This window comes from Jaculus jaculus, chromosome 7 (assembly GCF_020740685.1).
Source record: "Jaculus jaculus isolate mJacJac1 chromosome 7, mJacJac1.mat.Y.cur, whole genome shotgun sequence".
NCBI lineage: Eukaryota > Metazoa > Chordata > Mammalia > Rodentia > Dipodidae > Jaculus > Jaculus jaculus.
Window position 1 is genome coordinate 124,848,522 of NC_059108.1, and position 27,498 is coordinate 124,876,019.

General features: G+C 50.1%; 1 protein-coding gene across 9 annotated transcripts in view; it reads left to right on the forward strand.

Annotated features, from left to right (window-relative positions):
- Positions 1-26,748, forward strand: part of Smoc1 (SPARC related modular calcium binding 1) — a 168,753-nt gene extending 142,005 nt beyond the window's left edge. For 2 of the 9 annotated variants that reach the window (XM_004649297.2, XM_045154954.1), the window contains exons 8-13: positions 3,501-3,693; positions 4,257-4,339; positions 6,531-6,636; positions 19,105-19,349; positions 24,194-24,247; positions 24,737-26,748. In XM_004649297.2, the coding sequence (XP_004649354.1) occupies positions 3,501-3,693; positions 4,257-4,339; positions 6,531-6,636; positions 19,105-19,349; positions 24,194-24,247; positions 24,737-24,753 (698 nt within the window). In that variant the 3' untranslated portion in view covers positions 24,754-26,748. The remainder of the gene's footprint in view (positions 1-3,500; positions 3,694-4,256; positions 4,340-6,530; positions 6,637-19,104; positions 19,350-24,193; positions 24,248-24,736) is intronic. The other 7 variants (XR_006638148.1, XR_006638149.1, XM_045154953.1 and 4 more) reach the window with 7 other exon arrangements.
- Positions 26,749-27,498: the final 750 nt, after the last annotated feature.

Genomic DNA, 27,498 nt, shown 5'->3' on the forward strand with positions numbered 1-27,498 from the left:
GTTTTTACTAATGTGTCTGTGGATTGGCCTGACGGTTCTGTAACTGGCTGGACATGAATTAACTTCTGGGATTGTCCAACCATGATAACTTCTGTGGTATGTGTGGCATTTCGCTGGCTGTGGTCTGAGCCACTTCACTTTTCCTCTCTGTGGCATCTCCTCCTCCAATGGGCTGCCAGCTTCCTGATGTGATGGCCTCGGGGCAGCTTCTGAGGAAGGCAGCATGGAAGCTGCTGGATCTTGAAGGCTTTGGCCAGTTCTCAGCATAATCGCGCTGCCCTCATAGTGCCAGAGTGAGCCAGGCTCCACGCGGATGAGCCTGAGCAAGGGCACGAAGATAGGAAGGTGCAATCACTGGGGACCATTTGGGGGTCATCCACTGTAGATTCTGGCTGAATAAAAGTAAAATGCAGGGCTGGAGAGATGGCTTAATGGTTAAGTTGCTTGCCTGTGAAGCCTAAGGACCCAGGTTTAATTCTCCAGGTCCACATGTACCAGGTAGCTCATGTGTTTGGAGTTCGTGTGCAGTGGCTAGAGGCCCTGGTACAGTCATTCTCTCTCTCTGTCTCTAATAAATACATTTAAAAATACTATTTTTTTTTAAAAAAAAATACAGTTTAGAATCAGATTCAAATCAGCCTATAGCAACGAAAGGTGCTACTACAGAGAGGTATAAACAACAGAGCAGGGCTTAAACCCAGTTCTGCCTTCTTCCAGATTACTCAGCCAGTCTGTGTTCCTGGTCCTGACACCTGTCTTAGAAGGGTTGGGGCGAATGTGAATTGAGTTAATATAAATAGAGTGCCTGGTATCACATCTCACCCATGGTGAGTACTCACATCAATGTAGCTGTTATTATTCAGCTTGTTAGCTCTGTAATGGTGGGTGAGTTATAAATGTGGCTTTAAGTTTTCTAGTTCTGAGGTGGAGAGACAGAAACACTGAGGTACAAGTTTCATCATGTGTGAAAACCTGGAGGGTCTGGTTACTTTGGAAGAAGATGTGCTGTGCAAACACACTTGATTTTGAGCATCTGACCTTGAAAAGCCCATTGTAAGAACAGGAGTGGTTAGAGGTTAACAAGGTAGACTTGACTGTCGGAAGCTTTCTGTGGAATCCCACCCCTCTCCTGTCTCGCCTGAGTGAACTTGGGGAAGTTTGTGATCTCCATAGGTAGGCTTTCTTGTCTACGAAGTAGGCATTATAATAGCGCCCAGCACAGGTGGGCCAGGGATCAGGCAGGCAAAGCCCTTAATCTACTGCCTGGCAAATGTTACCCAAAGAATATTTGCTTTGACTGTTAGTTCTAGAGATGATGATTTTATGAGGTTATTTTCTCTTTCTGGAGCACAAACTGTATACTCTTCACAAATGGTCAGGGCAATTATAAGCTATTCCTGTCTTTTTTTTTTTTTTTTCTCAGAGGACACCTGGACTTTGCAGGGCTGATAATAAAGTGATAAGCAGATTAATAAGGTAACAACTAGACCCTGTAGTCTTCTCTTCCCTGCTGTACCTCATTTTTCCGGATCTGGAAGCCTCATCATTTTTATGATTTAATTCTCCATAAATGCACACAGACGCTCACTATAAACACTGCTAGACAGAATTCAAGGACTTCCAGAAACCCATCAACAGGACCCAGGCCTGTACAGGTCTGCGCGTCTCTCTACTGGGCTCCTGCTGACATCTCTACAGGCTTCAGGACTCCCCTGGTGTGAAGTCAGATTCAACATTTCCCCTGCCCTTGGGGTGGGGTTTCCTCCTTGTCCTTTTGCATGTTGCGTGAGTCTGATTTATGGCTGGCGAGGCTGGCCTAGAGAGTTCATTTAAAGCCTCTGCCAGAGGTTGTTACACAGACATGTAGCAGTAAAAAGATGTTTTCTTTTGCTTTTGTTCCTTTGTCACCTCATTCTTGGTGTGACATATGTGGTAGGAAAATAACGCTACCAAACTGAGGCTGGAAGAGTCACTGCAGACCTCTGGCGCCATTCCCTTGAAGAGGTCCTGGCATGGGCATGACAAGATCTGAGGGAGGAGGGGGGTTTACCTTTGCGGGAATGTAGGGTGTTCAGATTTTCATTTTAAAAATTTCTTTATGCTAAATAAACAAACCCAACATTTTGTTTTTAATAATTAAGACAAGTAAGCCAATGACAACTAAATTGATTTTAAAAAGCTCACCAGGGCTGGAGAAGTGGCTTAGTGGCTAAGGTGCTTGGCTGTAAAGCCAAAGGATCCTGGTTCAACTCTCCAGGCCACATGTAAGCCGGGTGCACAAGGTGGCTCATGCATCCGGAGTTAGTTTGCAGAATGGCAGGAGGCCCTGCTATGCCCATTCTTTCTCTCTTTGTCTGCCTCTTTCTCTCTCTCAAATAAATAAATAAAATATATTTTTAAAAAAATCTCGCGAAGGGCTGGAGAGATGGCTTAATGGTTAAGGCACTTGCCTGCAAAGCCAAAGGACCCAGGTTTGATTCCCCAGGACCCACATAAGCCAGATGCACAAGGGGGTACACACATCTGGAGTTCATTTGCAGTGGCTGGAAGACCTGGCATACCCATTCTCTTTCTCGCTCTCTCTCTGCCTATTGCTATCTCTCTCAAATAAATAAAGTAAATAAATAAATAAAATAAGTTAAGATAAATTTTAAAATAAAGGTCACCAAACCAAACAAACAAAAAAAAAAAAAACCAGAAAGGGATCCAGGCTGGTTTTCCAGTAGAGAGCTCTGCAGATGTGAGGCTCCTGTGCCTTGGCTGACCTTGGCTGAGCCTGGCACAGGGGCCCAGTGACGGTCTTCACACGGGAGACCTGGTTGCGCTGTTTAGATATGTTCACATGTTCTTGCAGCTGCTGAGTGCAGACACCTTCCTGCCCACCCTGTTTTCTCTCCCACAGGATGCAAATAGCTTTGTGTGATCTATTCAGGTCTACCAGCCTTCTTTCGTCCAGCTGTTTTGGAGGGTGACAGGAGCCAGGGTTGGCTCTTCTTTCTGTCTCCCTTAGGTGCTCAGCAACATTTACATGGGATCGATGGCCTGCGGCTCTCTCCTATTGTGCCAAGGCTCCAGACCATCCCCTTAGGCAGGCAACTCCCGCATCAACTTTCAGGGCATCCCAGCTTCCTCCATCTCTTGAGACCAGTGGCAGAGCATCCGCAGGAGCCACTCTGAAAACAGTGAGAAGAGTCCAGCCCCAGGGCAAACTGCTGCTTGAAGAAGGAGCCCCGTAGTGCCGGCTGGCTTGTGGGTGTAGTAGTCCTTCCTTGGAGTGCTGATGAGCCTGGGCAGCGGAGGTGGCCACAGAGGACATTCAAACCCTTCACCTGGCAGTGTGGGAGACATGGCTGTCTGTGATGGTTCATAAGCCAAGCGAACAATTCCTAGGAGCTAGGCCCATCCTGGCCATTTTCTCTGGATGCAGGATATAGAAGGAGGGACCGATAAGCCATAAAAGTGACCATCGCCAGACATATGATCATCGTCTTCTTTTACAGAGAAAGTCCACTCGTGTGACCAGGAGAGACAGAGCGCCCTGGAAGAGGCCCGGCAAAATCCCCGTGAGGGCATTGTGATCCCCGAGTGTGCCCCCGGAGGGCTGTATAAACCTGTGCAATGCCACCAGTCCACAGGCTACTGTTGGTGTGTCCTCGTTGACACGGGGCGCCCGTTGCCTGGGACCTCTACACGGTAAGGCCATCGAGAGTTGAGGCCTTGCCCTCAGGCTGCGTCCTGCGGCAAGGGGGTCAGCTTCTGGGCGTGGTGGCCTTGTGTTAACCTAACTGTCCTGGTCATGTGCTAGTCAAGTCACAGGAGACCTGAGCAGATGAAGTTCTGGCAGAAGGGTGTTGGGACCTGGATTCTGGTCATAGGTCTGTCCCTTTCAAATTGTGGACTTTGGAAAACTGCTTAACCTCTCTCAACCCGTTTCCTGATTGAAACGATTATTGACGTATCCAAGTCACTTGGTTCTGTAGATAAAAAACAAAAGCAAAAGAACAACCCGATGTTCAGCTTTGAGGTGGCATTGTTATCATGCCTGGGTGGCTACGATGACACGCCTGAACCTGTCTCAATGGGAACATTCATTCTGGATTTCTAGTAGCTGCTGGACAGTACAGAGAATGTTCCCTTGTCAACCCTGAGGGCTCTAGGCTTGGTGACCAAACAGATCATTACTGGGCAGCAGTGGCTGAAGTAGACGCAGTTGACAGCCCCTCCCAACACAACACCTCTCTCTCCTCTCCCCCCAGTTATGTGATGCCCAGCTGTGAGAGCGATGCCAGGGCCAAGAGCACGGAGGTGGACGACCCCTTCAAGGACAGGGAGCTGCCAGGTGGGAGACGCTGCCCGGCGGCGCTTGCGTGCTTACCTCCTCGGGTTCCTCCTCCCCTCTGCCGCCACGCGCAGTCAGCCCGGTTTGTATGTCTGTTTCCCCATCTGCGGCATGGAGCAGGTCATGCCAGACAGGTGCACAGATAGGAGCCACGGAATCTGCACCCCAGTCTGGGAGTCTGTCCCTAATTAGTCCCATGCCCTTGAACGCATTGCTTCTCCTCCTTGCTCTTGCCTCTTTATCTTTAAATAATTAATTGCTCATTGACCAAGAATCCTGTCATTCTCCATCCCAGTGCACCTGGGACAGTGTCTTTGACTGTGGCTTCCAGGGAGGCCGTGGGCTGGGCCACATCTTGAGGCATCTGGTGCAGTGTCTGTGACCTGCCCTGCTGTATACGTTTGTGATGCTCCTTCGTGACAAAGGATGATCACTGGGGCTTGGGGTGACACAAGACACACTGGTAGGGGCCTGGAATCCCCAAATGGCTACTGGACTGTAGTTTTCCTCTTATTTATAGTGAAATCTGCTTATAAGTCACAGCAAGATTATGAAATATGTTTAATATTTTATATTTATTTATTTGACAGAGAAAGAGGGAGAGAGAGAGAGAGAGAGAGAGAGAGAGAGAGAGAGAGAGAGAGAGAATAGGCGCACCAGGGCCTCCAGCCACTGCAAACCAACTCCAGACTTGTGCCCCCTTGTTCATCTGGCTAATGTGGTTCCTGGGGAATTGAACCTGGGTCCTTTGGCTTTGTAGGCAAATGCCTTAACCCCTAAGCCATCCCATCAGCCCAGATTATTAAATATTGAGCACTTGGAATTCCATTATCTTTGCTCAGTACAAAATTAGGCCACTACTGGCGGGAATGGATGCCACCTTCCCAAGAGCCATCAGGACTCCAGAGTGAGAACAGAAAGAAGGGAGTCCTGAAAGTCAGGGACTTTCCATCTGAGGTCTGTAGAAAACATCCTGCCCCCCACCACACACACACATGGAGCTGTGGAGGTCAGGGCAGTTTCTTTGTAGCCACCCCTTCAGCCCATGAAGTAAAATTCTACTTCTTTTTTTTTTTTTTTTTTTGGTTTTTCGAGGTAGGGTCTCACTCTAGCCCAGGCTGACCTGGAATTAACTATGTAGTCTCAGGGTGGCCTCGAACTCTCGGCGATCTTCCTACCTCTGCCTCCCGAGTGCTGGGATTAAAGGCGTGCACCACCATGCCCGGCTAAAATTCTATTTCTTACCAGGCATGGAGTGTGAACTCGTATTCAATGACACGAGGTTTACAGAGAAAGGAGACAGGCTGTACACAGATAACGCACTCATGTAATCCCTGCAGGTACCATGAAAGAAGAGAATTACATGCTGTGAGAATGGCAGGGAGTCTAAGCAGTCACATTTATCCCAAGATTTAGAGGATTAGAGGGAGAGAAGGAGCTAGCTGCAGAGAGTGGGGGCAGAGAGGGACTGTGGGTGTGTTGGGGGCCCACTTGGTGCGGGTGAGCATTTATTTGTAGGCCCCTCATCTTTGCAGTGCTACGGAGGTGTTTTCCCCAGCGTCCTCACTAAGTGGGCAGGAGACATGGGGCAGGCACACCCGTGAGAAGGCCCACCTGTTCTTGGGGTTTTGCTGAAATAATTCAACCAGGGGAAGAGGAACCAAGGGAGAGTCTACAAGTCATAATCTCAGCTGGATGATGGGGGCAGTGAGGGAAAGGAGGAGGGTCATGGATAAAGTGACAGGCGTACTAACGTCAACTTGAGCCATCCAAGGTCCTTTCCGTGCCTTGCTTAAAGCATATTTTATACTATGCAATGACGACCTGGCCATTATCTTGCATATATTCGCCCAGCATATTGTGAACCCTATGAGGATACGAACGCTGTGTATTTTCCCCTAGCATTTAACATGATACCTGAGTTGGTATTTAGAAAAAAAAAATATGGAGTGGAAGGAAATTGAAAGCGTTATTATCCATGTGGCCCGATATTTCCCTGTGGGTTGTGAGTTGAGAAATGATGGAAATTTATAAGAATTATCTGAGCGGTGAACACGTCCTCAAAGCGGATTTGGCTGTATAAGGACTCCCTGAAGTTTGGGGAAAGATGGTAGTTGAGAATTCTGTTGAGTTGACGATTTGCCCAGATTCTGCTTTGAGTCTCTCTCTCTCTTTGTTTTTAATCTTCTAGGCTGTCCAGAAGGGAAGAAGATGGAGTTTATCACCAGTCTCCTGGATGCTCTCACCACAGACATGGTTCAGGCTATTAACTCAGCGGCCCCCACTGGAGGTGGGAGGTGAGGATGGGAGCTGGACTCGGGCCCGGGAGAGGATGTCTCTGACACTGAGGGAGGCTGGGAGAGAGGGGAAACTGAGGAGGACAAGGGCTGGAAGTCTTATCTTTTTCCTGAAAGCATATGTCCATGGCTCTGTCCCTCCTTTTACCAAACATATTCCTACCTCTCACCCTTCCTGCCTTTTGAGCTACATATTTCTGTGTTCTAATGATTTCATTTATAGGGCTGTCCAGATTCTAGATGACTTCTCAGAAGGGGAAAGGTTGGAGTGTCTTTTTTTTTTTTTGTAGCACTGGGGATTGAACCCAGGGTCTTGTGTATGTTCGACAAGCATTCTACCTCTGAGAGAAACCCCTAGAAGTGAGTCTTGAATGCCAGGAAAGGTGATAGGCAATCAATGAGGGCAGGGGCCCTAGGAAGGACAGGGAGGACCACATAGCACGTTGTGGTTGCTCTTTCCCTTTGAGAAGGCAGGAACCCTATCCCTCTTTGGTTTCCAAAGAAGGCCAGAGTTCTGGATAGTGAGATTGAATATTTATGTAGCCAAATCCAACTTTGTTCAACAGTTAAGATGATAGCTAGAGAAATCCCAAGGCTGAAATGAGCATGTTTCCTGGTAATCAGTATCTCTGGAGCCTACTGATGTGGACCATTGGGTTACTGGTTGGCCCATCCATCCATCTAGCCATTCCACCCACTGAGCACCTTTTTTTAAAAAAATTTCATTTTTATTTATTTGAGAGCAACAGACAGAGAGAGAAAGAGACAGAGAGAGAGAGAGAGAGAGAGAGAGAGAGAGAGAGAGAGAGAATGGGCGCGCCAGGGCCTCCAACCACTGCAAACGAACTCCAGACGCATGCGCCCCCTGTGCATCTGGCTAACGTGGGTCCTGGGGAATCAAGCCTCAAACCGGGGTCCTTAGGCTTCACAGGCAAGCACTTAACTGCTAACCCATCTCTCCAGCCCACTGAGCACCTTCTGAGAACATCCGCTATGTCAAATCCTTGGCTATGTCTGGGAATCTGAGGCATACCCCTGTCCTGAGGAAGGCAGCTATGTGGGGATACCAGCCCACAGACAGGTACTTTCAGTTATGTGGTCAGTGCTTAGGCACAAGTGGAAGAACAAAGAAAGATTGTCAAGCTCAATAGAGAAGGCTTTCTTTTTTAAAAAATTTGTTTATTTTTATTTATTTGACTGTGACAGACAGAGACAGAAAAGAGGCAGATAGAGAGAGAGAATGGGCACGCCAGGGCCTCCAGCCATTGCAAACGAACTCCAGACGCGTGCACCCCCTTGTGCATCTGGCTAACATGGGTTCTGGGCAATCGAGCCTCGAACCGGGGTCCTCAGGCTTCACAGGCAAGCGCTTAACTGCTAAGCCATCTCTCCAGCCTGAGGAAGCTTTCTTGAGGACATGATAACTGAGCACAGGTTTGGAGGAGAGGCAGAACTGGACCATTCAAAGGTGGGAGAAAACTGTTCTGGGGAAGAGGGAAGGATTGTGGTGCACATACATTTCAGTATGGCGGAAAGGGGAAGGGGAAGAGCAGGAGGAGGAGAAGTAAGAGAAAGTGATAATGAAGAAATGGAAGAGGCAGGCAGGAATGAGTCCCAAAGGTCCTGTGAGATGCCAAGTAAGACTTGTTATGCAGCCAGAGTAGAGGCAAGCAGGGCCTGGACGGGCCAGGAAGGTGAGAGAGGGGCCAGGCTCCAGGACTTGGAAAAGACAAGTAGGCTACCTTAGAGCTCAGGTGACTCACCACAGAGGGGAAACTCATTGCCTACCATCTTCCTAGAAACACAGCAGTTGTCACTGAGGCAATGGATGACACTAAGCAGACAGGCCTAGGCCCCGGTCTCCACAGAAGGGGCAAGCATGGCTGTGGCCATCAGAGGGGCTGCAGGGTCTGCATTTAGGATAGAGGTCTAGGGCTAGGCTGTGGCCTGGGGAGATAGCTGTGTGGATGAAGCGCCGCCATGCAAGTGTGTATACCTCGGTTCTGAGCCCCCAATCCCAAGTAAAGATGGATGCCTTCGTGCTAGGATCTGAAATCCCAGAGTGCCTAGGGTGAGAAGGGAAGCAGAGGCAGGAGAATTGTTCAGGAGTTCACGGGCAAACGTCGTGGACAATGGAAGACCCTGCTTCAAACAATGTAGAGGGAGGGGACCAGCAGCTGAGGTTGTCCTCTGACTCCCACATGCTGCCCTGACATGCGCACACCCGTGGTCATGTACGCACACGTGCACACATAAATGCACACACACACATGACATGAGTCTAGAGCTTCAAGCATAACCATCAGTAGTTTTGCATCCTGATGTGGATGGGGGCAGCCATCTTGAGAACCCCCATTTTTTTTTATTGTTTCAGTTACAGTCGCAATGTGGTAGTAGCCTCAATGCCATCAGTGAAAGAACGGAGCAAGAAAATGTGGTATATGCATACAGTAGATTTTTTTTTTTACAGTCTTAAGAAGGAAATACTGTTGTGTTGAGGACAGTATGCTGAGTGGTATAAGGTAGTCACAAAGAACAAATGCTGGGATCGTCGGCCTATGCCACGGTACCTGACGAAATGGATACGTTTTAATCAGTAGTCATCAAATTTCAGTCACGCAGGGTGAGTAAGCTGTAGGGATCCGCTGTATGGCATTTTCTGGGTAGTTAACCACTGTGTCCTGTACTCACACTTGGTTAAAAAAGGACGGATCTCATGGTCAGTGTTCTCACATAATAGAGTAACAATTTCTAAAGGAAAGAAGGGACTGCAGAGATGCTCAGTGGCAAGCAGATGTGAGGACTGAAATTTGGATGCCCCCCCCCCCAGCACCTACATAAATTCTGGGTGACCATGAAGCCCATTGTATTCCTAGTGTGGGAGACAGAGCCAGGAAATCTCAGAGCAAGCTGGTTAGCTAGGCTAGTCCCACCTTCCATCAAAAATCTTCCTGCGCTGGGCGTGGTGGCGCACGCCTTTAATCCTAGCACTTGGGAGGCAGAGGTAGGAGGATCATCGTGAGTCATGAGTTCAAGGGCCCCCTGAGACTCCATAGTGAATCCTAGGTCAGCCTGGGCTAGAGTGGGACTCTACCTAGAAAAACCAAAAAAAAAAAAAAAAAAAAAAAAAAAATCTTCCTGCCCCTCAACCCCTCTATTTTTTGGGCTACTTACTTCTAGCTTCTGGTTATGTGTTTTATAGGGGTGTCTGAAACCCTCCTGATGCCTACTCAGAAGGGGAAATGTTGGAGAGGTTTTTTTTTTTTTTTTTTTTTTTTTTTTGTAGTACTAGGATCAAGTAAGAGGCCTAACTCAGTAAAGAGGGTAGTAATAAGCGAAGACACTTCATGTCAACCTCTGGCCTTCACACATATCCACACATGCATGCAACCTCTGACCCCCACACATCAGACACACATGCACATGCACACACACATACACCAAACAAAAAAGAGAAAAAGAAAATAATGCAGATGGATGATACAGAGGCCACAGCTTCTTGAAAATGCTTGTCTGGGTGTCTGGTCTTAACACTCCAGGGTTCTGTGACCTCATAGACTGGTTTCTGAGGATCTGTTTCCTCTAACCCTGGGAGTGTAGGCCAGGCCTCCCCCCACCCACCCCACCCCAGAGGAACGCAGCATAACATCTGAGAGACATGGAATCCAGTCTGGCAGGCCACTCATGGGAGCGGCTCTGAGGCCTCCCACAGTGCTGAGTAGCTCAGGATCTAAGACAGAAAGGACTTATCCCCATTGCCAAGGCCAGGGGAAGAGCAAGTGTTGATAGGTCCATTCACTATTGCATGCCCATAGCTTCTTCCTGTATAGAGTCTGCAAGAAAATCTGCTACTCAATGCAAAAACAGACATGAGCTATAATAGCTCCTTCTTGTCCCCAACATCCCTTTCCATGGTGTCAATCACTTATGGACAACCAGGGCCTGAAACTATTAAGTGGAAGATTCCAGAAATCAACAATGCCTTGTTTGAAATACCTTTTACGACAGCATAGTGTTACAATTGTTTTAGTGTTAGATACTGTTCTGTTATTAATGTCTTTCTGTGTGTAATTTGTGTACTGAATTTTATTGTAGGGAGAAACATAGGGTTGCTTACTGTTACTGTTTTAGGTACCCATTGGGATCTTGGAACATATCTTCCATAGATGAGTGGGGGGACTATTGAATTTTTATTGATTGGAAATGGGGGAAAAAGAAGGAGGAAGAGGCCTAGGAAACCAGGGCCTGGGTGGCCCCACCTGAAAGTCCTGGAAGGCTGCTGGCTCTGAATACTTGCTCAGGGATCCTTCCCAGCAGTTGTGCTTCAGCCCTATAGAGGCAAGACTTCCAGCCCCATCCCACGGGCTTCCACAGGAGCCACAGTCCTGGGTGCAGCATGGTCTTGGCTACCGCGATCATGCATGCGCCCTGTCACCAGAAGTGAGGATGGGAGCCGTGATATCACAGGCCAAAGGGATTTTTACCATCAACAAAAGGGAGAGAAAAATGTTAAATACCTCCCAAGACGTGGTTTTCATTTTAAGTTCATATTAGCTTGATCATGCTTGATTTTGATAGGAATGAAGAGTTTGGACTCCTCTGGGTAGTTGTGTTACCCAAGGGCCAGACTTTTAATCAGCAGAGTTCAAGACAGGCCTGGCAAGGGGGAAGAGAAAGAAAAAGAAGAAGAAGAAGGAAGAGAAGGAGGAGAAAGAGAGAGGCTGACAGAGACAGACAGTGGTACACAAAAGTAGCCGGCCAGGGTTGCTAGCTTTCCTGGGCTTCAAGCTCTCCTGGATCTTCCCAGTATGTCCAGCATACCCCCTGGCTCTCACCTAAATGATCCCACAGGACAGTCCTGCCAGCCTCGGGCTCTCCTTGTGTATTTCTTTCTTCCCTCCTACTATTAAGGTCCAGTTACGGGTCTACCAGGCTTTCTCCAGCACATCATACTGTAGCTACGCTGGGACTGCCAAGCCAGCTGCCCCTTCAGTGTAGAACGCCATTCCCTGTCTTCCTGAGCCTGGCCCTGCTGACCCATCAGAAGGGTACCTTTTCATAGACCATCTGGTTTAAAGAAGCTGCCCCATTGCCTTCTACCACAGCACCCCTTTAAAGTCTGAGCTCAGCGCTTGTCACTATTTGACATTTCCCTGGCTCATTTATGCACTGTGTCACCTGACCCAACAAGACCCAACGGTCTTTTTCCCCCTGGTGTATTCCCCAAGCTTAGAGCGCACAGTAGACGCTCGACAACATGTGTCCACGAATACACAGCTGGCAGGATGGCAGATGGAAGGATGGATGGATCCGAGTCCCCTCATTACTGCAAGACTGAGTGTAAGGCTAGATAGCACTGTGAGGATTTGCAGCCACAGCTCTATGGCACTCTGCCTGAGTCCAGGGGACTCGGGGCGCTATGTAAACAGACCCCAGCCCAGTCACTCTTCTGTGATGGACGAGTAGAGAGAGGCACGGGGCAGCTGGAGGTTTGTGTAGCATATCTGGAACAAGGTGGATGAAGAGACCTGGGATATCTGGGCTCCCTGGGCTTTGGCCTTGGCTTTGGAGCTCAGGCAGAGCTGTGTTACGGGCATGATGTTAAGGAAGCCATAGCTTCTTGCTCCTGGGTTTGACAGGTTGGGCTGTCTGGATTTGACAATTAAAGCTAGATCCCAGAGGAGGCCAGTGGAACAGTCCCACATGGAGACAGTGAGAAGAAGAGGAACAGGATGTTTGGGTAACGCAAATGAGGACATCTTCTCTCCCAACCCGTCAGGCACAGTGGTTTGGGCTTTGCGTTAACTGTCACATCCCAGTGTGCCCCAGTTGTTCACTCTATGATGGGTTTCTGGGGACATCTGAGGAAAAGGGAGCTGGCCTGGAGGAGAGGTTTAAACCCATAGAACTGCACAGCATAGCCAGTGTGATTGTAGAGGCTCCAGTACTCAGGGCAGGGAAGGCATGGGAGGAGTTGACTCAGAAGGTAGCATCTGAGCCACATCTTCTCTTCCATGTGGGCAAAACTCTTCCCCTGGATGGACCACAGGTAAGAGCATCTTGGCACCGGGGACTCACTGGCAACGAAGGAGGAAGAAGGTCAAGTACGTAGAAGGAGGGGTGATGTATTGAACAATCACAATGAAAGTGAGCAATCTCAAGACTGGGGAAGATGTCAGGGGAGGGAGAGAGAGAGGGTGCCAGCGTTCTTTTTTGGCTTCCTGGCCTGAGTCAGTGAAAGCAGTGCTGCCCAAATCTAAAAGTAGACAGTGTAGAATGGGGTGTGTCTGGAAACATCTGTGGCTGGGGCATGGCAAGGAGCCCCCACAAATATCACTGCATGACAGCCGTCCTCAGTGAACGCTTGCTGGATGATGGAAGTATGCCCTCAGTTTCTTCCCGCCAAGCAGTACTGCTCCTTAGATCAGTCACCCTCCACATCCACTAGACTGTGTTAGCCCAGAAGGAAGAATTCTGAGAGTCTAGGTGGCAGTCTCTAGGGGCCAAAGAACTTTCTGCATCCTACCCAAGGGAGAGCTGCCCTTGAGGGGAGGCGGGATAGGCTATGTGAGCCTCCTGGCCATCCCCACCTCCCTGAGGAGTGACTGTGTTGTGGGTTAATTGTCTCTGCTTAGAGCAGCTGCCCATGGTCGATGGCTTTGCAAGGAAGAGACTGGAATGTGGCTGACTTGGCATTTCCCAGCCCCAGCCACACAGCTGGTGGGGTCTGGACCCAGCTCCAGATGGGGCTCAGCCGGTCTGCTTGCCTTGGCTCAGGCCTCCTGGCCGGCCCTCCTTACCTTCTCGAAAACTGCTTAGGACAGCAGAACCGGGCCCCAGATCTTGGCCAAAGCAGGTTGTGGTAAATGGGGCTGGCTCTCCAGCTGTTCATCGCAGCCAAGACCTGGCAGGCTGATGCTTAGAATCAAAACTGAAAGTGCTACAGAAAGGGTGGCCTTTGCCACCCCTGAAATTGGGAGAAGGCCGGGTGGGGCTGATCCGTTCCCAACTCTGGAGGTGGGAGCCACTGAAAGCAGCCCAGTGGCAGGACGGACTCAGACATGGCACTCAACCACAGTCTTCCAGCAGCTAGAATGGTGTATCATTTGGGCATATTCCTCTACACCACATCCAGGGAAACTTCTGCCTACTCAAGTCATCCTTTTAGAAGTAGGACTTCACCTGTGAAGGCATCTTTGTATAGACCAGTGAGTGTGGCTGGGCATTTACTGAGGGAGCCGTTGTACTCTCCATCCTAGGGTCCTAGACCCAGTATAATGAGCAGCTCTGAACCCCGCAGTCCTGACCCCCAGTGGGTGTAGATGTGTGCATGCATGTGGTGGGCAAGGTTGGGAGTCCATACCATTGTCAGCCTACAGCCAGAAGGGCAAGCTACAGATGTTTTAAAGGGATCCTTCCAGGACGGGAGAGATGGCTTAGCTGTTAAGGCACTTGCCTGCAAAGCCAAAGAACCTAGGTTCGATTCCCCGGAACCCATGTAAGGCCATAAATAAATACGTAAATAAATAAAATATGCTGAAAAGAGGATCCTTCCAGAAATTTGCTTTGCAGTCAGAGTATAAATGGTGGGGAGTCTGTGATAGAAAGAACTCCAGCAAATATGACTTGAGATGCAACTGGAGGATCTTGGGGAGACCATACTGCCTCTCCCCTAATCAGCACTCATCCAGGAAGGAACGTCTCAGAATCTGCTCAGTTGACAGAGGCCTCTGATGTCTTCTTTCGCCTGTGCTCAGTGCTGGTCTGGTGATTCTAGCCCTCTGGATAGAGCAGACTTGGTGGGAGCTTATGCAGACCACGGTAGACACCCTGTTGTCAACTCTGTCTGCACGTAAGACTTTTACTGAGTCAGACGCTTGATGGAAAGAGTTTGAAGTCAGATGTCTTCAGTAGTCTCCTTTTTGCTTTGTGGGAAGCAGGTAAACTCCCCTGGCCCCTAAAGACCCCTAGCTGCTACTGTTTTTGGTCTCCATCTTCTTCCAAAAGCATCTTGCTTAAATCGTCTCCTGTGGTCGTGGGTACAGTCTCCAGTCCTCTCAGTCCAGGGTTCTTCACCTGAGCCCATGGAGTTTGGATGGATATTAGGAAACCCATTACCCCCCCCCCAAGACAGATGTTTGTCTATCTGAGTGACTTTTCTAGAGACAGCACCCATCTATAGCTTCCCCTTCTTCCCCATGGGCCCAAAGCTGAAGAGTTCTTGGTATTAAGACACTTGGAACTTGGCCTGGTTAAGATGGTGGGCTTCCAAGCATGGTCTTAGCATTGCAGATAGAACTAGGGCTCTGTTACTTAGGGGGACTTCTGGAGGTCAAAGGGGTCTAGAAGGAGAGCCTCGTGATAGCTGAGATTGAGGGGGGGGGTACAGAGGTAGGACCCTTGGTCCCCACAAAGCAGTCTGTGAGTTAGAGCTTAGAGGGGCCTCAGAAGGCCTCTCCTGGAAAAATATGCCCTGTGTGTCTCAGCGTCCCTGGCTGGCAGGGAGAGGTAGGACTGCTGTGCACTGAGAGGTTCTGACAGCAGAACAGAGAGCAGGCTGTGGCTCTCAAGAAAGGAGATGGTCGCCGGGGAGGGAAAGGAAGCAGGGGCCAGGTGATGCACTCTCTAGCATGGGAGGGAACTCTCAGAGTTTGCAGGTTGGGAAGAAGGACTGCTTTTTTCTGCAAAATAGTCTGAAGGCAGGTACGGGGAGATCTGCCCATGGACTTGGTGAAAACGGACAGGCGGAAGCCCTAGGAACATGTGAGAGGGAGAGAGCCTTCCCCGGCAGGGCCCCTGGGTGGGATGACCTCATCCCTTCCCGACTCAATGACTGCGGCTTTATTATTCTAGCCTCTAGGTAGACATTACGCTATGCCGAGCCTAAAGGTTAAAGGAAGAGCTGCTTGTTCCTTGGGGTTCTCATGGCTCCCTTGTAGAGCTGGGGGAAAGGCTCCTGCCTGCCTCCTCCTCAGAGCCTCTGGCAGGAGCACTTCAGGACTCCTGTCTCCCGTCACTTCTCTTCCCGTAGCCTGGAGCATCCCCCCAGTTCTGTCTGCTCACCTGGAGTGCGCTGCAGGAGCAGTCATGATTGTGAATGCCACAGATAGACGGAGGAAGGGTAATGCCACCGCAACACCGGTGGTGGTGACAAAACCCAAGAGCTCTGCAGCTAACGTCACTCCTGCTTCCAAGACCTGCACCCAACTCCAGATCCAACTCCACAGCCATAGGCTGGTGGCAGTTCTGCTTGGCTGCCTCTCACCTTCCCTTGGTACTCTCTGGGTTGAACCTGTCTGTTGGCATGAGGTCTTACTGGCACGCTCGCTAGCTGGCTGTCTTGGAACTCATCCAGGATGCTCGTGGGACTTAGCAAGGACTAAAGTCCACCCCATTAGGAATGGAATGGACAGCTATCAGGGGCAGCTGGCTTTCCCCCACCCACCTTTTGCTTGAATTTTTTAAAAAATCTTTTAAAATCTTTTATTTATTTATTTGATAGAGTGGGAGAGAGGGAGGGAGGGAGGTAGACAGACAGACAGACAGAGAGAGAGAGAGAGAGAGAGAGAGGGAGGAAGGGAGGAAGAGGCAAATAGAGAAAGAGAAGGGGCATGCCAGGGCCTCTGCAAATAAACTCCAGATGCATCTGGCTTACATGGTACTGGAAGATTGGACCTGGGTCCTTAGGCTTCTCAGGCAAGCACCTTAACCACTAAGCCATCTCTTCAGCCCCTTTTGGTTGAATTTTGATGTCACTTGGGAGGAGGTAGGGGAGGTAATTTGCTGGCTTGTCTCAGGGGCAGGGACCTTAAGTGATCCTTTCCTTCTGAAAATTCAGCACACCTGAGAGGTGATATCAGCAAGTGCCTTGAGCATTTCTTTTTAAATTGAGTGCAGCTTTGGAATGTATTGGCAGGCCCATGCCCCTGGTCTGGGATCCCTTTGTGACAGTGAGTTCCTCCATCATGCACTGTGTCCCAGTCCATATACACTAAGTGTTTGACCTTAACCTTGCTTCCCTCCTCAAGGGCAAGACCCCCAAACAAATGAACAAAGGGGCTGGTCTGCATTCACTCAGTATCAAGCCCCAGTAACAGGGGACTTGCATGCCTCTGTCCTTCTGGTCAGAAACTCCACCCAGCCCCTGTGGGATAGACCCATCACTGGCTTTAAAAATTATATATAGAGGAGGTTGAGAATATGGCTCCATGGTAAGAGTGCTTACTACACACACACACAGAAAAGAAAAAGATAGCCAGGTGTGGCGGTGCACGTCTTTAATCCCAGCACTCGGATGGCAGAGGTAGGAGGATCACCATGAGTTTGAGGCTGGCCTGAGACTACATAGTGAATTCCAGGCCAGCTTGGACTAGAGTGAGACCCTACATTGCAAAACAAAAAAAACAAGATTTTCAGAGGTTGGGTTCTCTCTGTAGTCCAGGCCAGGCATGGTGACACACACCTATAATATTAGTACTTGGGAAGCAGTGGTAGGAGTTTAAATTCCAAGTTAGCCTGGCCTAGAGCGAGACCCTAACCTCACAAAACCAAAAAGAGAAAAAGAAGGAAAGAGAAAGAAAAACATGTAAAAGTTATAAGTAACTATCATTTTGACTCTTATGGAATAAGATGGGGGTATAAACGAATAAATAGATAATGAAATGAATGGGTAGGCCATTGCATTCAGTTATACATGTAGATGTTGGCCTTGACCAGAAACACATGGTGTTGTAGTTAACATCTCATTAGGATAAAACGTCCAACCAAAGCCAGGTGTGGTGGTACACGCCTTCAATCCCAGCACTTGGGAGGCAGAGGCAGGATGATTGCAGTGAGTTCAAGGCCACTCTGAGACTACATAGTGAATTCCAGGTCAGCCTGGGCTAGAGTGACACCCTACCTCAAAAAGAAAAAAAAAAGTCCAAAACCCCTCCACAAAACAACAACAACAACAAAACAAAACAAAAACATCTGACCAAAAGCAGCTGCTGGGGAAGAAAGCGTTTATTTTGTCTCGCAGTCTTGAGGGGAAGCTTCATGATGGCAGGGGAAAGATGGTGGAGCAGAGGCCAGACATCACTTCTTACCACAGCAGGTGGAAAATATCAGCAAGAGAGTGAGAAGAGCTCTGCCAACCCCAACCCTCACAACACATCTCAAGTTGCCACCAGCTGGGGACCAAGCATTCAGAACTCATGAGTTTATGGGGGGATATTTGATTCAAACTACCACACATGGGCTGAACCGGTCATGGCCATTGCTGTGCACCCAGGTACCTGGGTGTGTTGTTCCTGCTCACACAATGTTTCTTAGCAGAATCACCGACTGGTTCTGGTTAGTATGCGATCTCCTAGACCCACCTCAGACATCCCGAGTGGAATGTCAAGTTGCAGAGAGTCACAGCAGGACTAGGATTCATGTATTTTGGAATATGTGTCCATTGCCTTCTCCTGTTCATCCTTGCTGGACTTTGCACTCAGCAAGATGGACTGGGGTACACCAGACTTTCCACCTGTCACCACCTACTTGACAGTTGTTGGCTTGCTTCCCTGAGACAGTGAACCGTTTGAGGTTAGGGTTATATGTCCCTCTTTAGACTCCTTCGCAGGACCTGGCCTAGCATTAATTGAGTGGTGGCTACCCAGCATTGGTTCCCATCGTTGCATCCACCTGAGCATACAAACTTATGCGAGGAGAGTATCTTGTCAGACAGCTCTAGGCTAGGAGAAGGACAGTTTAGATCCCAACTCTGGTTTCCTTAGGTGGATTCGATCTAGCCCAATTGTCTTGAGTACTTATCTGTACAGGAAACTTGCTGGCTATAGCCCCGTGGGAGGAAAGTCCATGAAATGAGAGTCACTTCCTCGTGGACCCTTAAGAACAGAATCGTCCAGCCTTGAGACTGAAGTTGGAGAGGATGGCTAGATGATGTCCTAGGCTGAACAGCTCTGAGGGACCTTTGTCTTGGAAGAACTATTGCTACCTCACAGCTGGTATCCCAGCATGAAGACTGCCTTGGTCTGTTTTCTGTTACTATAACAAATATCTGAGAGTGAGTAATTTATAAAGAAGAAAGGTTTGCTTAGGCTCACAGTTCTGGAAGCCCAGGAGCCTGCCAGGTGGAAAGCACAAGAGAGGTAGTGGGCACACACAATGACGTAAGGGGACAGGGGAGCAGGCATGCCCTTTATAATGACCCTCCCCTGAAAGAATTAATGCAGTCTGCAAAAGCTGATCTAGTCTCTTGAGAAAGACATTAATCCCTCTTCAAGGCTCCCCTGCTCCCCTCCTAACACGGATACATTGGCAACCAACTTCCGTATGAGTTTTGGCAGGGACTAACCAGATTGTAGCCATAGCAAGTACCCGGGCATCTGGCCATTTGGGAGAGAGTTGCAGTGGGCCTGATGGCTCCTGTACGATGCTTAGTGGTGTTCTCTGGGGCGGGAATGTCTGTCCATGGCCCAGGTTCTCGGAGCCAGACCCCAGCCACACCCTGGAGGAGCGAGTGGTGCATTGGTACTTCAGCCAGCTGGACAGCAACAGCAGCAGCGATATTAACAAGCGGGAGATGAAGCCGTTCAAGCGCTATGTGAAGAAGAAAGCCAAGCCCAAGAAATGTGCCCGGCGTTTCACTGACTACTGTGACCTGAACAAGGACAAGGTCATCTCCCTGCCCGAGCTCAAGGGCTGCCTGGGTGTGAGCAAAGAAGGTGAGTGCTGCAGAAATGCCGGGGTGACTTAAGAGGAGCTCAGCAAGAAGGCAGACTGGCTTCTTCTCGGTCCCGGTGGCCCGTGTAAATCTAAACAGAAGCATAGGAGGTGGATGGGTTACCAAAGGGAGCCCAGGCTTAGGAGCTGCCCCTCTGCACCTGGGTTCTGTCCTTTTCCTGAGCCTAACTGGTGACCCTCGGAGCATGGCCTCCTCACTCCCCATCATGCCTATGTGGCGAGATGCCTCCGCGGTCCCCATAGCATGCTGGGTCTCCTGCACACAGCAGAATCACGGTGTTAGCCCTGCTCTGACACAGGCTGGCTCTTTCACACTATACACATTGCTCAACCGTTCTGTGTTTTGGTATCCTCATCTATAAAATGGGAACAGTGATAATGTCTACATCACAAGGCTGTTGTGTTCATTAAATGGATCAATGAGTGAAAACATTGACTGTAGTCCTCAGGGCATTGAAAGAACTCAATAGAAGTTCAACACTACTGTTTCTCTCAAGAGTATCGCCTCTCTCGCAAGTCGTTATCATCCCGTAGTACAGTTTATTTTCCAGACTTGCCCTTGAAGCCATGGTCTCTGTCTTCTCAATTCCTAACCTTCGGCATAGTCATAATATTTAATTAAATCCTTGTTGAATGAACGAATGAGCAAATGAACGAATGGAGTGGATGAGGCGTTGGTCCATGTGCTGATGTCATGCTCAGATGTATTGGAAGCCTATGTTGATTTCCCAGAGCACAAAGGGCTCAGTGTTAACGTAGGACCCAGACCTAGCCAGGAGCACTTTGGGGCTGAGTGGCGATAGACTGCAGAGGCTTGACCCTGCCCTCCAACCCCTTCCTATGATTGGAGTTCGGGTCCATGCAGCACCCAGGAGGCAAGAAAAGTCCAATGAGATGACTTGGTCCACAGAGCTCAGAGACTATTCTGAGCCTTCCTGTGGAGCCCTGTCAGGCACTAGCTGTTTGACCCGGAGGCAGCATTCAGGCAGAGCTGAGTGCTGGAATGTGGGAAGTAAGGAGCATTGCTCATCTGAATGTTCCCCCAAGCCACATTCAGCAGTGCAGGCTAAGTTTCAAGTCATCTTCACAGTTTGCCCACAGAAGCCCAGCAACGCTCATAGTTTGCTGAAAGCTGTGAGGGGATGGTCCGCATAACTCTGTGTCCTGTCATGTTTCTTGGCCCAACTTACTTTCCTGACCTTTCCACTCCAAAGATGGCTCTAGTGAGAGCAGAGAGCTTTGGGACCATTGCTGACTCCCGAAACACAGCTGGTTGGAAAATATGACCAGAGTGCCTTTACCTGTCACATGTCTGTGACATGCCTCAACATGTGTGTGCTATGCATGTCTGTTTCATCACACCCGTGTGACATGCCTGACTGTGCACCTGCCTGTGAGCATCTCTGTCTGTATGTATGCACACAGGTTTGCATGCCAATGCCTGTCTTAAAGCACGTCTTAGTGTGCCTGTGTGTCTGTACAAGTGTATTCACATTGCACGTGTGTGTACATGTCTGTGCATGTGAGTACATCTTTGTGTGAAGGAGAAGGGGAAAGTGGAGCATTGGGATAAGAGGGAAAAGGAAAGTAGAGTTAACCAGCTGGGTAGGACAGGAGGAAGCTAGATGGACAGAAAGCCCACACGGGGCTGGGTGGAATCTCGCTCTTCATTCCATTTCTGTACATAGTACAACACACACTGCCTATGGCCTATAGTAGCTTGGAGTCCAAAGGCTGTTTTGTAGTTGAGGAGTCTGGACTAACCTAGAGAGAGTCAGCAGGTTGCACTCATGGGAGGTGGCACCATTGATGGCGTATGGCTCATCCTCAGACTCTGAGGCTTGGATCCTATGCTCTCCCTGAGGAGGATCCTATGTCTCCTGAGCTGGCTGCCAGAGGAAGCCAATGGAGTGACCAGTAGGGAGCAGATACAGCCCTGGGGGTGCCGTGAGTAGGGGAAGAGGTTCCTGGGGTACTGTGGCTAACCCCCTGAGGTGGAAACCACTCTTTCCAGGCAGGCGGTACCATCAGGAGAACAAAGGACTATGGAGAGGTCTAAGGGAGGAGTGGGGACCATGGTCTAGACGCAGGTAAGAGCAGAGGCCCTGGAGTCAGATAGGCCTGGCTCTTAAGACCAGCTTTACCACTTACCAGTGTTTACCTGGGGCCTTGGTTTCCTCCTCTGCAAAATGGAGATGATAATGTTCACCTCCCAGACGTGGCATGAGATTTTAACAAGATAATGTGTGTGAGCCACACAGCACAGTACCTGGTACATAGTGAATGCACAAACGAAGTAAGTAGTAGTGAAGCCCACTCAAGAGCTAAAGACACTGCTGGCAGCCTCCCTACGTCCCTTGGCTCTGGGCGGCGGGGAGGAGGGACACAGCAGTTCGTTGGGTGGATAGTGTCTGCTGGACCCCATGCACGGATCATCTGGTGTCATGTGGTGCCCTCTCGTGGTCTGAAAGGGACTTGCACATTAGGTGGGGGTCCAAGGTAGGTAGAGAGAGGGCATGGGGCTGAGTATAGTTTTGGATGTGAGGATTCCAGAATTTTGGAAACGCTATGTGAACACAGCCTACCTTGACCGTCCGGACCTCCAAATTCTCTGCCCACCATGAAGAGGTCTGACATTTGGAAGGCTGAGGTCTCTTTCTTAACTGGCCTTTTCCACTTTATGAAACACCTTCATCAGGAATCACCATCCTGCAAGGCCAGCTCAATAAGGACGTTTGAATCTATGTTTCAGAAGCACCAGTTTTTCCTTGGGCTCGGCCTTTCCCTTCCTTCCCAGAGGTCCAGAGCGTGGCTCCAGAGGCTCGACAGCAAAGACTGAATTTGCTCCCTCACATGAAGGCTGTGCCATCCTGGGTGGGGTGCTCAGCATTGCCAAATCTCAGGGCGACCATCATAAAATGGAGATAATTTTATGCCTATTATATACAGTTGTTCTGAGGACACATAGACGCGTTTGTGTCTCTTTTCAGTTTCCCTGGCCTGCTGGTAGGCCTCCCTTCTATGCACAGAGTGTTTTGCTCACCAGGGAGAGGAACAGTGGCTGGGCAGAACAAGGAAGCCAGGGATTTAAGGCCAGGCAGCCTGGCCTCCTCTCCGCGCCGGCCTGCCTTGGGCCCATCCCTCGTACCTTTCCAAGTCTGTGTCCTCAACTGTAAACTTGGATGGACCAGTGTCTGCCCTATGACCACCTTACACCATAGTCTCTCTTTCTTTCTTGGGTTTTAAGGAACACTGGGAGATGTTGAGCTGTGGGGTCACGTGACCCACAGGTACACTTGGGTTCTACGGGGCAGTGTTGAATTCCTCAAACCTTCCTCCTCCTCCTCCACGAATGCCGTCAGTCCTTAAAGGGAAAATCCTTCAAGAGGGCTGGAGCAGCCGCAGCATGGCCATCATCTCCCTTCCATTTTCTCAGAGCCACAGGGAGCTGCACCCCCATGCTTCCCTCAGCATCCAGCCCCTCCCTCAGGAGACCGGGGCTTGCAGAACTGCCCAGCACCCTGCGGACAGGGGTGGGTGTTAGCAGAACCAGTCTGGACTTAGTGTCAGCATCTCTGTCTCCAGATTTGTCAAGTGAAAAGGCAAAGATCCCTCCCACTTCTTTAAATTTTTGTTTGTTTTGTTTTGTTTTTCAAGGTAGGGTTTTACTCTATCCCAGGCTGACCTGGGATTGACTATGTAGTCTCAGGGTGGCCTCGAACTCGTGGCGATCCTTCTACCTCTGCCTCCTGAGTGCTGGGATTAAAGGTGTGAGTCACCATGCCTGGCGTATTTTTACTTACTTATTTTGCAAGCAGAGAGAGAGAGAGAGAAGAGAGACAGACATAGAGAACAGGTGCTCTAAGGCTTCCAGCCACTGCAAATGAACTCCAGAAGCATGCGCCACTTTGTGCATCTGGCTTACGTGGGTCCTGGGGAATTGAACCTGGGTCCTTAGGCTTTGCAGGCAAAGGCCTCAACCGCTAAGCCATCCCTCTAGCCAGATCCCCTCTACTTCTGTCATTATATGACTTAGAGAACCAAAACCAAGAAGCTTATGGAAATGTCAGCACCGAAGCGCTTATTAGCTAGCTAGCAGCTGAGGGGATTCCAGGGAGACAGCCTGAGTGGGGTGTGGTGGTGCATGCCTGTCATACCAACAACCAGAAAGCAGAAACGGGAGAATCTTGAGTTCTAGGCTAGGACCTTCACTTACTTTAATGAGTTCAAGGAGTTCTATGAACTATATGGGAAGACCCTGTCTATCATCATCATCATTGTCATTTTTTAATATTTTATATATTTATTTATTTGAGAAAGAGAGAGAGAATGGGTACACCAGGGCCTCCAGCCACTGCAAACAAACTCCAGATGCATGTGCCCCCTTGTGCATCTGGCTTACGTGGGTCCTAGAGAATCAAAAGGGAATCCTTTGGCTTTGCAGGCAAACACCTTAACCACTACGCAATCTCTCCAGCACCAACCCCCTTTTTTGAGGCAGGGTCTCACTCTAGCCCAGGCTGACCCGCAACTCACATGCAGCTCAAACTGGCCTCAAACTCATGGCGATCCTCCTATCTTAGCAGAGGTCTCGCTTAAGGAGAAGGCACTTTGTTTGAAGGCACTGGTGGGCAGTGGGTTTTTCCGGGCAGAATGTGGCCTCAGACTCCCACAGAGCCGGAGGTACAGCCGCACCCCCACTTCTGGCTTTCTCCAGAGTCTGTCCTTTGTGGGGGCAGCGTGGACAGGGACTCAGATGAGGAGGGGCTGTGCCAGTTCTCTGGGTCAAGGCCTCGCCCATGTCATATGTTCCTATTTGTTGCAGGTGGTAGCCTTGGCAGCTTCCCCCAGGGAAAACGAGCGGGCACAAACCCATTCAGTAAGTTGCCATCTCTCTGAGCCCCTCTCTCTTCCCTGTGGACCCCCTGCTGAAGCTGTGGTAGCGCAGCAGGGGGAGGTGATTGGCCAAGTCACTTAAGGCTCCACATGCCACGTCTGCCGAGGGCACCCGAGAAAGATGAGGTCAGTGCTTAGAGGATTCGTCCACACCCAGCTGTCACAAACACGTACCGTTTTCTCCCCCAGGCCAAGGCTGGGGTAGTAGCATCTATCTGAATGCTTGCCAGGCAAAGCTGTGGTCTCTGCAGTGCCAAAGCGATCCAGATGCCTCACAAAGTAGCGAAGGATGGGCTGGAAGGACGGGCATATCTGAAAACCTAGATGGCCTGCTCAGACCATAGCTAAGAGCAGGTGGAAAAGGCTGTCCTCATGCCAAGGTTTGCTTAGGGTAGCTAGATTTCTCATGCGCCCAGTTCCAACTTCTTACTTACACTGCTTTCCTTTTTGTATTCTCCTTCTCCCCTCTCAGTAGGACGCCTTGTCTAAGAAGCAGAAAATCAAATGGCCAGTGGAGAGTCCAAGGAGACAAAAGAGACCACGAGACACCTAACCTTTAGCGCTGCCTGTGGCCCGGCCACCTCCCCTGTAACATAAGTGGTGCCCACCATGTTTGCACTTTTATTTGCGTGTGTTGCTTCTGGTTTCGTTTGTAAACACCAATTATCTAATGCCACGGTGAGACAAGGAAAGGGAAGAAAGACTTTATTCTCTCTCTCATTGTAAGGTTTTGGATCTGCTACTGACAACTTTTAGGTCCTGGGGGGCGGGGGGGGGAGGGTTGTTGTTGGGATTAAGAAGAGATTTATATACTGTATATAAATATATATGTAAATTGTATAGTTCTTTTGTACAGGTGTTGGTTTGGCCGTTTGTTCATTCCCCTACCTCTCCCTGCTTGTGGCCGTGGGTCTTCTAGTCCTGCAGTCCAGCCTCCCGGGACCTAGGACTCGATCCTCCGCCTACCTGGGTTCCACTGAGGGCTGACTCTTAGGTGTGTGTGGATGGGAGCCGTGGGACTGTGTTGTACACACCACCACCGGGTCTCTTTTGGTGGCAGGCGCCCACTGCCTCATGCCATTAGCTGTTAACCTTCTCAAGGGGCATCGGGTTAGGGTTAGATGGGCATTGCCTCTGGAGAGGAGGAGAGCCAAGCTGACATGTGGGCCAGCGTGAACTCCAGCTCTTCAGGGCCCCCTGGGTTTCTGTTATCCAGATCCCCAGAAGGCCCAGGATAGGTAGCTGGGTAAATTAATCCTTAAAAGAGTTGAGTCAAGTCAGTTCAAGCCCTTCCATTGTGTTTCACACCTGCTCTGTAGGTGGGGAGTGAGAGGGGCAGACACCGGGCAGGAGAGGAACAAAGACACGCAGCCCAGCCTTCCCGTGGGCAGATGCTCGGTACCTGCGCGGTGCAGGGAAGAAGGCCACATGAGAGGCCCCCTGAGCACGCTCTGCTCTGTCAACACTGGCAGACCAGGCTTCACCTCTACCCACATCCCCGGCGGTCAGCTTGAGGCTGAGGCACGGCTTGGATCAGCTGCCTTAAGGCTCACTCCACAGTTTTGTTGTCTTTAAACCCAACGTGGAGGTTACTCTTCCGGTTTGTTCCACTTCCTTACGGGCTTCCAGGCCTAAAGGGTCAATTCTGCACGGTGCGTGGGGATCGAACCTAGGATCTGCGCATGCTGCGTAAGCGTCCTACCACCTGAGCTCTCTAAAGGGCGATTCCAGAAGTACCATTCATGTTGACTCTCCTTACTTAGGATTCCCCTAGAGCAGGAATAATAACCCAGCTACAGGGAAATCTAGGCCCGCTCTTTTTCATACAGTGGGGCTGCCAGCCTTCAGGGTAGATGCACGTCTTTCCTGGCCCAGGTGCCATGCCCGTTCACGTGGCCTTTAGTCATAGCAGCAGCCAACAGTGTTGCTTTCCGTGGGCAGCCGGTGCAGCAGTGAGGGAGGCCAGAGAGCTCAGATGCGCTGCCCTTGTTGGGTACTTTTGGCAACGCAGCCTCATCTTGTGTTCCATCCCAGGATCCCTGTCAGCACATCTGCCTTGGCCAACCACCTTCCGTTTTTGGTTCTGGAAACCTTTTGGTCCGTTAGCACTGCTCCAGTGGGAGCAGGGGAGGGGGCCATGGCTTACTTAGGACTTTATCCAGTGGAGTTTCCCGGCCAGAAGAGGTTTCTGAAGCAGGTCACACAGGTTGTCTCGGGATGGCCGGTGGCCCCATCCTGACTGACATGGTAAGGTGGAAAGGAAGTCCTCTTTTGGAGCCCCGACCAGAAAATGCAGCACGATGGAGCCTGATGGACTTGGCAGAAGATCCCAGCCTTACTTCCTGCCTGGGAAGAAGCACTCGCATGGAGAAGGTGCCTCTGGGTACGAGTTAAGGATCTGCCAGCCATCTTCTCTCTCACATGCACGTGTTAGGCCATGCTGTGTGGTTTCCCCTGGTGAGGGAGGAAGGGAGGGAAGGAAGGAAGGAGGGAGGGAGGGAAAAGGACTTGTAGCTTGTTTTATAAAAAATAAAAATGGGTAAACTTTGGAAGCAGGTGCCTGTTTCTTTGGGTGGCCTCCTCTGAAGGAAAGGTTTCCTTTTCTAGAAGGTTCCCTGGTTTTCCCTGGCTTGGGTAAACCTCACTTAACCCTGATCACGGTCCTGCAGAGTCCAGGTTGCCATCAACAAGGCTCCAGCCAGGAGAGCAGAAGCGGCATGCGCTTCCTGTGAGGATGCCACCGACGGGCTTGACCCTTGCCTGTGATATGTGTGCCCAGTGATTCCCTCTTACCTTCCCTCTCGCTGGACCACTTTCCTGAAGCCCTCCCTCCAAACCAGGCAAGGGGCCTCCTAGAGCTCTGGCGGAGGGACCCAGGGACAAGTCTGTTCCATAGCTTCACGCAGGTGGGCATGGACGAGGTTGGCCAGAATCCAGACCCCAGAGGGGATGCAGGTGGGAGGAAGATCTCCAGTGTGGTCACGTAGTCCACTCCCCAGGTGAGGCTGAGGCTGGTGGTAAACGTCCCCAGAGTGGATGGCTTCCGGGTGGGGATTGACAGCAAGGCTGCCAGCCTAGATCTCCTGGGTGACTGGCATCATTTCCGTTCGCCTTGTCTCTGTGGAAAGGGCTTTCTCCAGATTCCTTTTGCCACACTCTGGGCCCTAGCCTTACGCAGGTACCAAGAAGAGAATTCCCCATGTAAGCCTTTTCTCCAGCGAGACTTTCTGAGGG